This window comes from Grammomys surdaster, unplaced genomic scaffold (assembly GCF_004785775.1).
Source record: "Grammomys surdaster isolate TR1022 unplaced genomic scaffold, NIH_TR_1.0 256, whole genome shotgun sequence".
NCBI lineage: Eukaryota > Metazoa > Chordata > Mammalia > Rodentia > Muridae > Grammomys > Grammomys surdaster.
The window spans coordinates 339,351-352,829 of record NW_021604697.1 but is presented as its reverse complement, the minus strand read 5'-3'; the positions used below and the strand labels follow the sequence as shown (position 1 = coordinate 352,829).

The following is a 13,479-nucleotide window of genomic DNA, read 5'->3' as shown; positions in this document are numbered from 1 at the left end:
AACAACTCCAAGCCAACTCACTTCTAAGAAGGCAGGTTCCCTAAGCCCTATGGTTCCTGATGCCCAAGGGCCACTTGTGGACCATTTGCAGGTTAGGTTAGAGTCTTAGCTCTCTTATATGCTGTGCATACTCAAAAGTTTCTCTTCCTACTCTGGTCTTTTTTCTCACTATGCGTAGATAGATTGGACTAAATCATGTTCTGGGCTGGGAATCTGGTTTAGTTGGTGAAGTGCTTGTCTAGTATTCATCAAGAACTGGGTTTAATCTCCAGCATGGCAAAACCTGGGCATAGTAGCACATGCTGTAACCTTAGCATTGGAAAGGTCAAGACAGTAGGATTAGAAAAGTTCAAAGACATCCTTGGCTACATGGGGAGTTTGAACATGAAGCCAATCCAGGTTTCAAGAGACCCTGCCAGAAAAAGAACAGAGAAGGAGGAGAAACAAGAGGAGGAGGAAGATCGGTAGAATCAGAAGAAATAAAAGGAAAAGCAAGCAGTAAAAGGCTTATGGTTTGGATTCAACAGGCTTCTCTCTGTTTCCAACAGCCTCTTTTGAGCTCAGGAGTCTCAAAAGAATAGCTGCTTCATTGGGAGAGATGGCTCAGCTTTTAAGAGTGTGCATTGCTCTTGACTAGGATCCACATTTGATCCCTAACACCCACAGTGGGCAGCTCATAACTGCCTGTAACTCCAGCTCCAGGGGACCCAACTCTTCCCACCTCTGCAGGCCCCTGTACTCACATGGACATACCCATACATGTTCATATTATTTTTAAAAATGATAAAATAATAAATATTTTTAAAAGAGTTGATAACTTTTCAATACAAATAAAGAAGTTTGCTTCATTATAAACACCCCATGATTCAAGTGAAGAAACCATCTGGTTTTATTAGGATTAAAATGGAGAAGTGGGCTGGGCTGGGCTAATTCCCATCAGAGCTTTTTATTGACTGCAGCCGAGGATGCTGTTCACTTTCTGGGGCTGAGGGAGACTCTTGGCTGCATTCAGTTTGTCTATACTGCTATAGCAGTACAAATTGGGCCCATGGATAAGGTACAAGCTGGGACCACTGGAAGAACATGAGTTGGGGCCAAGGGACTTTTCCAAACACAGGGCTCCATCAACTTTCTCATGGGGCCAGGAAAGCTCTGCCCATGTCGCCTGAGCTCCTGACTTCAGGTCCAGCCACCAAAGCCGCCGTCCTGGGAAGAAGACAACAAACTTAACATAGCTTCTATATTATGTGAATCTTGAATTAGCTCTTCTCATGTCCTCCTGGTCATCTGTGCCATGAAGAGTTAGAAGAACATGACACCCCTTAGTACTGAAAGACACCTCACCTGATGTGACATAGAGCCTGGAAGAACCAGGACAGGTAAAGGTTGCGTCTATGGTCTCAAGACTGATCCCAGGAGGGCTCCCAAGTTCCTTCTCCAGCCGCTTTGGATAACCACTTACTAGGTTATTGCCTCCCTTCATCAGGAAGACATAAACTTGAGTGCCCTAGGAAACAAGGGAGAGTAATCAACATAGACCTGTATAGTCTTGTCCATGTTTCTAGCTTAAGCCTTTCTCCCAATACGCACCTGGATCAGATAGACTTTATCATCCCAGGAAAAGGCAGCATCTACTGTTGAAGGACCCTGAGGCCAGTGATGAGCAATTGGCCAGCTATGCCATCCATCACGGCTGGAGTCCAGACGCCAGTAGTGGGAGCCTGTGAGATATCAGAGGTAGTGCTAGAGCTGGTGGTAAATGCTTTTGTAGTGAAGGGACAGACAACGGATGCAAGTTTGAGTCGTGAGAGGGATGGAATGCATCCAGGGGCCAAGAAGGAAGAGGTAGAGTGAGAGGAGAGCCACTGGTGCTGGGCCTGATAGGAAATCATGAAGAACAGCAGACCAGGCTTCAGCAAGTGTGGTGGTGTATGAGAGGCACATGCACATGTGTACGGAAGACACATACAGTCATGTATGTGTGTAGAGGACAAAGGAAGATGTCAACTGTCCTGTTCTATCATCCTCTGCCTCATTCTCTTGAAAACTAGATCTCTCACTGACTCTGGAGCTAGGCTGGTAGCCAGCAAGCCCCAACAATCCTCTGTCCCATCAGTAATGGAGTTAGAGTTGTACATCTTGGTTTATCTGGAGATTTATTCCTAGAGAATCCAAACTCAGTTCCTCACTTAGCAGCTAGCATCCTAACTCACTGAGCCATCTCTCCAATCTCTGTTATTATGATAATAACATACTAAAAGAATTAAGACTCTGGGCTGGAGAGATGGCTCAGCAGGTAAGAACACTGACTGCTCTCCTAGAGATCCTGAGTTCAATTCCCAGAAACCACATGGTGGCTCACAATCATAACGGGATCTGATGCCCTCTCCTGGTATGTCTGAAGACAGCTACAGTGTACTTATATACCTAAAATAAATAAATAAATCTTACAAAAAAATTAAGACTCCCATTTTAGTACCCTCATAGAGGTAGGGGGGTGGGGGATGGGATAGGGAGTTCCGGAGGGGAGACCTGGAAAGGGGATAACATTTGAAATGTAAATAAAGAAAATATCCAATAAAGGAAAAAAAAGCTGCAGATTAAAAGCAAAGCAAATAAAAGCAGTGAACAAGTTAAAAAAGAAAGAAAGAAAAAGAAAAGGGCAAGATAAAAAATAAGAGATCATGCTAATAAAAAGTTAGAGATCCGAAGGGGGGGGGAGTTAGAGATGATATCCCAACCAATTGATATAGCTTGCCGCAAATCACCACGCATGGATGAAAAAGATGTGCTGGGATGAAGAGCAGAAGAATTCATCACATAGAATCTCTCTATTTTGTGATAAACATGGGTGGTAATAAACACACCTATCTTAGCTAATGAGTGTACACAGGAATCATCAATTAGACAGGGACAGTTCAGAGAGAATGCATTGTAAGATGATGAGTTCATGTTTTGAAATATCAAGGGTGGGGGCTGGAGAGATGGCTCAGAGGTTAAGAGCACCAGCTGCTCTTCCAGAGGTCCTGAGTTCAATTCCCAGCAACCACATGGTGGCTCACAACTATCTATAATGAGATCTGATGCCCTCTTCTGGTGTGTCTGAAATATCAAGGGCTTTGGGTATGTTTATGAAAAATGTCAAACTGTTTGGTAGTTGGAACTACCAAACTGAAAGGATTAGTGCTGTCACATTTTTCTTTTAAGTAATTTATTTAGGGTGAGAATGTATAACCAAATTCTCAATGAAAAGTTATAGTAAAGATGCTAGACTTTTCTGAGAATGATTATCTTGATTAAAAATAAATTTTTGGTGGAGATCCTTGTTCATTCTTTCCTATCTACACACTGATTGACAATTATAGGATGTTCAAGAGTGCATGAAGCTTCCTATGACTATGTGACAACATAGGGAGAGTCCCGGAGACATGGTGCCAGGGACCTGCACTGAGCAACAAGATTACCAAATACAAACATCCCTAGCTATATATTTCAATTATTATTAATTATTATTATTATTCAAAGATAATAAAATCACATTGTTTGAAAAAAGAAATAGGAGTGATCAATTAACTATAAATGAAAATGACTACTAAATATACTAGGTAGGTTTAAATAAAAGTTTTACATCTGAGAACTATTCAGCTAGTGACTACTAGGAGGCACAATTAGAAGAATACATTTTAAGGATTTTTGTTTTGTAGTTTATGTGTATGTGTGTGATCCAATGTAGGTATATGCACAGTGCATGCATGTAGGGCCTGTGGAGACTAAAACAGTTTCCACAGTAGTAGTAGTTCTGATTTATTTTATTTTTTAAACATCCATTATTTTTCTAACTTAACATGGAGATAGCTAAGTATTCTGTTCAACTCCCAATATGTTCAACTCTCTGTTAACTTGTTTTTCATTTTTTTAGATTTTTTTAATGTATGTTGACAAGATAGTACCCTGCAAATACTTATTCATGAAAAACAGATTCCCATTTCCCTCCTTTTCCCTCACTGCTCTGTAATTACACTTGTGTTTCTATCCTCCATTGAAATCGTTCCTATCAAGGTGAGCACTATCCAAATCTAATGGTTAGTTTCTATCTCCAGGCTCTCAGCAGCACTCCAGCTCAGGAGTGCTCACTACTCCTCTTTCCTTTGAGACAGGGTTTCAGATCTCATGTATACTATAAAGGGTGGCTGTCATGAACTTCTGACCCTTGTGCCTTCACCTGCCATGGGCAATTTATATGGCACTAGGAATCTAGTCCAGAGCTTTGTGCATGGTAAGCAGTCTCTACCAGCTGAGTGAAAACCCTAACCATCCCTTCTTCACTAAACTTAAAAACAAATCTTGGCTCCTATGATCTTAGACTCATCCAATGCACGACTTACCCTCTTTGATCTTATATCTAAAGGATCCGAGTCCCTATTCTGTCCTCTTTTCTTCTCTAAATGCCCTTAACTCCCTTGGTGTTCTCACAAATATGCTGAAGACACCTGTGAACTCCTTGTCTCAGATTGACTGACCTCTCCTTTGAGCTTTAGGCCCAAATTCAATTGTCTATCTGATACATTCATTGGGTCCTGTGTCCCAAGATTCCTGTGGAGCCCACGTTAGACAGAATTTGAGTATCCTGTGAAGCTTATTAGAGCAACATATCTTTAATACCATCTTCAAAACAACTGATTCACTCTTCTATCTATACCTGCTTATAAGCAGGCAGCTACTCAAAACAGGATTTAAACCCAGTATTCCTGTGGACAGAATTTGAGTATCCTGTAAGTTGTAATAAAGCAAACTATCTTTATACCATCTTACTGTTCGGCTCTCTGCCTGGAGCCACAGACATTTACAATTAATACCTGATTATAGCAGGTAATTATTGTCACTGCTCTCTATTTGGAGTCAGTGACTAATTTTCCCTCTCCTAGTTCTGAACCATGGGCAAAATTCCCCCACGTGATTCAGACAAATCTGTATATAAATCTTTCCTAATAGCAAACAATCCCATTTTTATAAATTCACAGTTCAGTCAGTATCTACCCTAAGAAGTAGGCGTTTTCCTTTTCCTTCTCTTTCAGAGCAGCCTGCAATTTCCCACAGCAAGGGACCTCAGGGCTGCTTTCTTTGTTTTAATTCACCCCCACCCCCACCCCACCTCCATGCTGCTTGAGTCGTGTGCCTCCTCTTTCTCTCACTTAGAAAATGAAACTTAAACTCTCAGGCTACTAATCTTAAATTTCTAGTGGATTCCTACCCCACATGTCAGTTGGCCACCTGTTTTTACCATGACATATAATCAGCTCAGATCTGTATTGTCAGAACATGTATGTTTCATTGCAGCTATATGTTTTCATTAAGGTGTGCATTCATGCTAAGCTACATTCCATGTAGTTGTATACTTTTCAATAGAACTTGTTAATCACAACATATCATATTTGTTCAGTAGTTAGGAACTAAAAAAGTATTTCTATTTCTTTGTGCCCTTGGCAGTTAGGTCACTTTTGCTGCATATATCTCAGGTTGAATGTAATGTGGTGGTTCCCTCCCATTTTGGAGATGTCCTCAGTGTAGAGAGTGCCGGTCACCTCCAGCCTGAGGAGTTATATGTCCCCAGAGATCATAAGATGGCTTTTACCAACTGATGACAAAGGTCAAGGTTGTGTCTCTTCCTTGGACTCTCTTTAAAGCTACATCATAAGGGTCTAGAATACTCAATGTTTCTTTTCTGTTTCTTAGGTGAAGACATCTTATCCCCAAGTGACACTGAGATTCGGAAGAACAAGGGATGCAAGCAGGCATAGACACACAGAGCTCCAGAGAGCAAGTGACAGAGAGGACTCAGCAGAGCAAGAGAAACATGAGAAATTACTGTGGGTAGAGGGGGCACACAGAATACACAGACAGGGGCATTGATGACACTGAGAAGCAGACAGGTCAAAAACATGGAAAGAAGGCCAGGATGATGATAAGGTTGAACTATGAATCTGAGGAGATGAGGAATGGTAAGGAGAGGTGAGATACAAAGGGGTAAATGAGAGGACATGGTGATGAAAGTGGAGAGGCTACGTCAGAGAGAACATGCACAAGTGAGTGAGACGGGGGGTAGACTTGGGGAATCTTGGAGCAGGCTCTCACCACTGAAGGCATAAGTGGCACCACGATGGTCAGACAGCATTGCAGTCAGGCCAGGATCTGGGCTACAACGTGTATGCATAGGATGGGTGCTATTCCCACGAGCAGTTCCATTTCTGTGTCTACCATGGCCTGGAAGAGAAACAGGTAATGGGAACATGAACACACACACATACACACACACACACAAACACATGGGGGGGGGTGGAGTTGGGGTTAGAGTAGGGTCTGAAAATGAAGACATAGCTACCATTAGGAAGAATGTGGGCTTCCCATGTTTGAGTGTAATGGGAAGAGTCACACCTAAGATGCTGGAGCACAGAGTTAAGGTGGGAGACGAACATATGAGGCCAGCAAGCTCAGACAGCACAGATAAAATCCAGTCAGTCCCAGGGGCTGGGGCTTTCTTACCTCTGCCAGGGCAGGATATGAAGTAGTCACGGGCATCCAGAGGGTATCTGGGAGGCACCTCTCCTGTGACAGGGTTGAACCTCAGGAACTTGTTACCCTGGAAGCAGTAGTAGCGTTCAAGCCACCTTATGGCCGCAGTACAATTCCCGACAGCTGGCCAGGAACGTTCCTTTTGGGTTCTTGTGGTAAAGTCCCAGAACCACTTGCGGTTGCCTATGGCCAAGAAATCAAAAGTCATTCGGTAAAGCTGGGTTATGCACACACTGGGGCTTGCACTGGGGCCCAGGAATAGGATGTAGGATGGCTACATGGAACAAACAAGCATAGCAGGGGGGCAGTTGAATAAATGGATCATACATCAAAAGCCAGTAGCAAGGTGCATATGACCAGCCTAGTGATAGGAAGAGTCGGTGAAAGTCCGAGAAAGAGGAAACAAACTGAAATCTGAGGTAGGCATCAGATAGACAAGATAGGAAGCCAAAGACAAATTTGCTCTGCAGGGACTAGAGCAGAGTTTCTGGAGCCAAGGCCAGGGATATTGGAAGGTAAACAGGAATTAGTCTTGGTGAGACCATAAGGCCAAGGAACACACGTCTGTCCCCGGGCATGAGGAATAAAGGAGAATGTGAGGCAGGTCCCTTCATTAGAATGACATCTACTCCCTAGTCTATTTGACCTCTAGCCTGTAACTGATGGTTCCATTTTCGATACTTATGAAGCCAACAGTGGCTCTTCTGCCATCACCAAGTGTACCATGACTCCGTCTCTGTGCTTGGTTTCCTGTGTGGATATACCTTGGAAGAAGAGGACACCTTCACTCTGGCATTCTCCACGGTGGCATTCCACAGCTGCGTCTGGTGGGTATGGGATTCCAGGAAACTCTTCTTGGAACAACTTTGGATATCCATTTTCCTTCTTTTCAGGCGGATACACCCAGACTTTGTCTTCCTGCATCCAGAAAACACTGTCTTGGGAGCTGTTCACCTCCAGATGCCCTGCATGCACATGCACTTTTGCTCTATTGTGCTTATTGGGCTTACAACATCATGCATTTTCAGTCCGCTGGTGTAGTACAACATGTTACCCATTGTACAATACATACTCTCACAAACAAAGCCACCTTACTGAGAATGCACATACTCCTGGCTATGCATAACCAGACACTCCCATGACACACTTAATTACAGCTCTCTTAGTTTTGGCAAGCACATCCACAAGTAGTTATCCTCTAATCACTTGCCCATTCATATATTCATTTGCCCACTTATTTATGGATTCATTCAAGAAACACATGCTGAATGACTATTACAGCACTATGAGAGGCACTGAGCATCTAGGGATGACAAGATCCCTTGAAAACAACTAACTGCTACATTCCCAGCCATTCAGCCACCAAAATGAAAAAGTATATCAAAAGCACATTGAGAATTGGGGGGGTGTCTAATTATGGTCTAATTATGTCTGGAAAAGTCCCAGAAAGTTTCAGAGTGGAAAGCCAACAAGTTGAAAAATGAGTGAGAATTTTCTGGAGGACCCTAACATGTACAAAGTACTCAGAAGACTTTGTGTAAACTTATGTGGCTGGTACACAGTGAACATGGTAGGGGAGGAAAACAGCAAGGCTAGCTTCCTCAGGCCCACATGCACCTGGCACATGGTACCCAGGTACACGATAGTACTGAAACAGGAAACACAGAGGAAAAGTTGCTTTGTAAGAAAGATGCTAAATTTATTTAGGAGGATGCTGTATTTGAGGTATTTGGGGAAGAGCTCAGTCACAGATTTTTCAACAAAGTATAAAAGCGATTTCCAAGGCTCAGGAGAGTGATCCAGATCTGGTATCTAGAGCACAGAGCCCTCAAAGCCATGGCAGTGGCTGAAATCACCCAGGGAGGGTACATAAAATGTCTCAGAGTAGATCTCCAAGCAACAGACAATTTGGAACTGATTGTGCTAGCCAACGTTGACAGCTAAAATCACAGCAAAGGAGGGAATCTCAACTAAGAAAATGCCTCCTTAAGTTCTGGCTCTAGGAAAGCCTGTAGGACATTTTCTTAATTGATGGTAGAGGGCACAGCCCATTGTGGGTGGTGCAATCCCTAGGCTAGTGGTCTTAGGTTCTGTAAGAAAGCATGCTGAGCAAGCCACGGAGAACAAGCCAGTAAGCAGCACCCCTCCAAGGCTCTGCATCAGCTCCTGTCTCCAGGTCCCTGCCCTGTTTGCATTCTTGTCCTCACTTCCTTTGAGGAACTGTTAATGGAAGTGTAAGCCAAATTAACCCTTTCTTCCCCAAGTTGCTTTTGGTCATGGTGTTTCATCATAGCAATAGAAACCCTAACAAGTATACTTGTTAAGAAGAGGATATGGAAAGAGGCAGGAGAGGAAATGAGGCTGTTAGTTAGGAACTTCCCAACCAGACATACCCTCTGACAAGTTACAAGTTTTCTCTTCCTATGAGCAGTTTGGTCCAGGGCCTGGATCTTCATGGACAAAAGAGTTGTTTGTCCCCTTGGCCAGGTGCCATTGCATTGGGAACAACTTGCCCCACATATAAACAAGACCAGATTTAGGATTATAGAAGCCAAGGAAAGAAATTGCAATAGTTAGGAATAGTAAGGCCAGCTAGAACTAGATTAGGAATGAAAAACAGTCATTGGATATTGGCTTTGGCTTTTCCTGCAAACAGATGTGCTCTCTCTTTGTCTCTCTCTGTCTCTGTCTCTCTGTCTCTCTCTGTCTCTGTCTCTCTGTCTCTCTCTGTCTCTCTGTCTCTCTCTCTGTCTCTGTCTCTCTCTCTGTCTCTCTCTCTCTGTCTCTGTCTCTCTCTGTCTCTCTGTCTCTCTCTGTCTCTCTCTGTCTCTGTCTCTGTCTCTCTCTCTCTCTCACACACACACACACACACACACACACACACACACACACGGAGTGGGTGGGAAGACTCCTTTTTCAGGAGAGTATGGCACAGGGGGAGGAAACTTTGTACCTATCAGCAAGGATACTCAACCATAGTTTGAATGTGTCCTTCGAGGTTATATGTAGGAAAGTTTGTTCCCATGCAACAGTGCTGGGAAGCAGAGCCTAATGAGACCCTGTTAGTTCATCAGAGAACTGCCTCCCAAATGGCTTATCATTATTGGTCTGATATGATAATGGAAATAGGTTAGCTATCATAAGAATGGGTCACTATAAAAGCAGGTTTGGAGCCTTCTTGCACTCTCATGCTTTTTTTCCCTTACCTTGGTACCTTCTTTCTATAGGCTATTACACAGCATGAATTTCCTTGCCAGATACTAGCACTCTGACCCTGGGCTTCCAAATTCCAGAACCATGAGCCAAGTAAAATACTACTCATTGAAATAATCTGGTATCAGATATTCTGTTGTGGCAGCAGAAAATGGGCCATGTCAGGCTTTGTGCCAAGGACACTCGAGGGAGGGACTCTCATTCCAGCCCTTTCCAGCCCAGCTCTTCTCTTGATCCAGCAGTACCTTGATCAGGAAGACACTGTCAGGACCACGGAATGCAGCATCCACTGAGGTGATGGGATTCTTCCATCTGTCTGAGATTAGCTCCCGGGTCCCTGAGTGACCCCTCCACACAAACTCCCCTGAAAAACCAACACACTCTGAGCGATCCAGAACAAACCCTCAACAAATTCAGACTGTTTCGAATAAGCTGTTACTGAAATCCTCATAAAATCCCTGAGCCCTCCTACAGGTAAAAAGCCCTCTGAGGAGATTGTGCTTAGAAGCCCAACTAGTTCAACCTTAGCCTCTTTTGTTTGTTTGCATTTTAGACAGAGTCATCTATGTAGCCTGCGTTGGTCTTGAACTACTATTCTCTACCTCCGGTTTCCCAGGGCTGGCTTGCTAGCGTATACCAACATGTACAGCTTCCCCAATACCTTTAAAGAACAGCATGGTCCCATTGTGATCCATGGTGGTAGCATCAAAGCTCCAGGTATCCGAGCAGTGTTCTGGGTTAGAAAAATATCAGTGACGTGTTAAAATGCAGAGACAACAGAAGACAGAAAGACTTGGGGAATTAGGGTCTCACCGATTGTGTCTGAGTCTGGATTGGTCCCATTTTCACCTTCGGCAACTCTCCCATGGGCACTAGAGAAAACACAGAAATCTGGGTCCATTGGGTCCTACTCCTCTTCCTTAGCTTGTCACCTAGAAACTGGCCCCATCACCCAAAAAACCCAGACCACAGTCCTCTATCCCTAACTGCAGCCCTACTCACGTAGGAAGAGGGTTAGCAACAGCCAGGGACCAGCACAGGCCCAGCAACACCAGGGTATTTAGTGCCACTACTGTCCTAGCCATGCTGAGCTGCAAAAGCCACACAGGACAGCACTGGGCATGAGGCTGAACTTATATAGAACTGGTAACAGCACCACCCCCACTTCCCACCCTATTGAGAAAGATTTGTCTACCTTGATTATGCCAATATTGGCAGATGACATCACAGCAAATAAGGTCAAAGTCTAAAAGGAAACCTGAATCCAAAACTATCTTCCCGGCAGTAACTCCTACCCCCTTCAGCAAATTTCCAGCTGGAAATCCTGGGTTTCCTACATGTTGGCAAGTGCTCTACCATCCCTGGGCTTGTTCTTGATTTGTTTTTATTTTGCTGACTTGTTTGTCTTCTGGCCTATGTCCAGTGAGTCTCTCTTGGATACTGACAAGAGGTGGCAGTTCTCATAAATCAGAACAGGATGAATGGTTAGCTTCTGAGGTTGTTCGCCTCTACAATAGGAGGGAAGAAGAGGACGGAATGAATGTACCAAGTGTCAGGTCCAACTCAACTAAAGCCCAGGTGACTAACCAGATGGCCACTTAGATGCACTTTATAATGCCTGCACACAGACAAATGAACATCCTCAGAAATATTCAAGAGAACTTGTCCAAGCATCGGTCATGGAAACCTTTTCTGGAGAATATGCCTACACCTTTTCAGCTTTATCCCTGGACTACTGGTTTGGAGATCTTGTCTCACTATTGCCATATAATACAAATCCTGTCTCAAACTCAACCCCTGCCAGGAAAAAAAATTTGCATGGAAAAAAATTGCAAAAGGTATCTGAGGGAAGGCCTGACAAGTAACAGGGCCCAAAGAGGAGGTGTCTCTTCTCCATAGTCTCTCTCGATAGTTCCAACTTAGGAGAGAAATGCTTTATTTACCTATCATAGGACATCCTGAACTGTAACGAGGATGCAAATATTTACAACTGATTTCTACTTTAATGTTACCTTCTCCATACACGCTTTCTTGACCAGCTTTTCCCACTTCTCAGCCTCTCTTTTCCTTACGTCATTACCCTACCAAAATCGGAACTATTTTCCCAGCTATTTATCTGGCTGCTTTTGTTAGTTTTGTGTCTTAAGCAATCCTGGGTTTTCTACATGTTGGCAAGTGCTCTACCATCCCGGGACTTGTTCTTTTTTTATTTTTATTTTGCTGACTTGTTAGTCTTCTTATCATTAAATTTCTGTAAATTTTTCCTCCTCTGTAGTAAGTGAACATTATTAATGGGGGTATTTCATGACAGGTACATACTGAACTCTAGGTATCACCCTTGCTTGCTACTGCCCTTTATCTGGTGGTCCTGTTTCCCTCAGTGTTTCAGTGCCACACCCTGCTCCTTCCTGCCATTCTCATCACTCCCAAAGCCTGCTTCATTTCCACCCAAGATTTGCTACCAGCTCCGTAAAGATTTGTAGGTAGTACCCACAGATGTCTGTTCCCTAGCGACCCTCTTAGGTGGTCTTAAGGTCCTCACATCCCTCTACACAACCTGAGCAGAGGCCAGAGATAACCTTTTCCTTCCTGAGGTGCTGAGACCAACCGCGCGCCATGCTCACGCAGAGTGCATGCTTCCTGAGCTTCCTGAGCTGCTCCTTTCAACCCCAGATCACTTTTGCATTCTACAAAAATCTCCCAATAGAAAACCAGAGCTCTGCCAAATCCCTGTTGAGGTTGGGTCTATTGCTATGAATAGTAATGCTAAATTCTGTTCAAGAAGGTCTCCTAGCCTATGAGTGAATTATCCTGTTTACCACCTTTTGTTGTGCAAACCTTGTTCCTTAATTTAAAACTATTGGTCAAATAAAAATGGTACAGCCAATTTCTGGAAGGATTAGAGGTAGGAGGATTTTGAGTTACCTGATTGGGGGTTGCAAGATAGGGGGAGAAGCAGGAGGAGAGAGTAGGGAAGATGGCCTGTGAGCACATGGTCAGGAAAAACAGCAAGTATTTGGGGTACACTGCTGGGGAAGTAGCCAGACCAACAGTTAGAAAAGTAGATTAGGGGTTATCCCCAGTAATTGTCAAAGCCAAATAAAATAACCATAGTGAGTCTCATGCATCTGTAAGCTAGACAGGGATAAGTTAAAATTGGTTCAAATACAATGTGCTGTTGGTGTCAGATCTTCCTCGTGGGTCAGTGGGCAAAGCTAGATTCCCAAAGGACAAGGAACACTGAGGCTGGACATCCACACTCGCTCACTGCAAGGCATAGCTGGCTAGATCTGCACTCATAGTTGATGCTAAGTAGAGGCTTTAGCTTCTAATAGTCTAACATAGGGCCTTTCTGGTATCCATGACTAACTGGTAAGCCAGTCTCCCTCTGCCTAGCAGAGACCTCTAAAGAGAAACAGCACCTGGGCTTGAGAAATGCCTCAGTGGTCAAGAGCACACAATGCTCTTCCAAAGGTCCTGATTTCAACTCCCAACACTCACAAGGCAGCTCACAACTGTCTGATGCTGTCTTCTGGTGTGCAGATATACATGCCGACAAAGTACCACATATACATAAGTAAATAACTTTAAAATAAATAAAAATGGGGGGGGGCTGGAAGGGTGGATCAGAGGTTAAGAGCACTGACTGCTCTTCCAGAGGTCCTGGGTTCAATTCCCAGCAACCACATGGTGACT

General features: G+C 43.8%; 1 protein-coding gene across 1 annotated transcript; it reads right to left on the bottom strand.

The window, feature by feature from the left end:
* Positions 1–865: 865 nt before the first annotated feature.
* Positions 866–10,917, bottom strand: Hpx (hemopexin). Its single transcript, XM_028775548.1, has 10 exons — positions 10,786–10,917; positions 10,597–10,655; positions 10,445–10,516; positions 10,029–10,147; positions 7,335–7,488; positions 6,541–6,753; positions 6,133–6,261; positions 1,591–1,721; positions 1,345–1,507; positions 866–1,206 (listed from the first exon to the last, which is right to left on the bottom strand). The coding sequence occupies exons 1-10, from the start codon at positions 10,866–10,868 to the stop codon at positions 947–949; spliced, it is 1,383 nt and encodes a 460-aa protein (XP_028631381.1). The 5' UTR covers positions 10,869–10,917; the 3' UTR covers positions 866–946.
* Between the last annotated feature and the right edge of the window lie 2,562 nt (positions 10,918–13,479).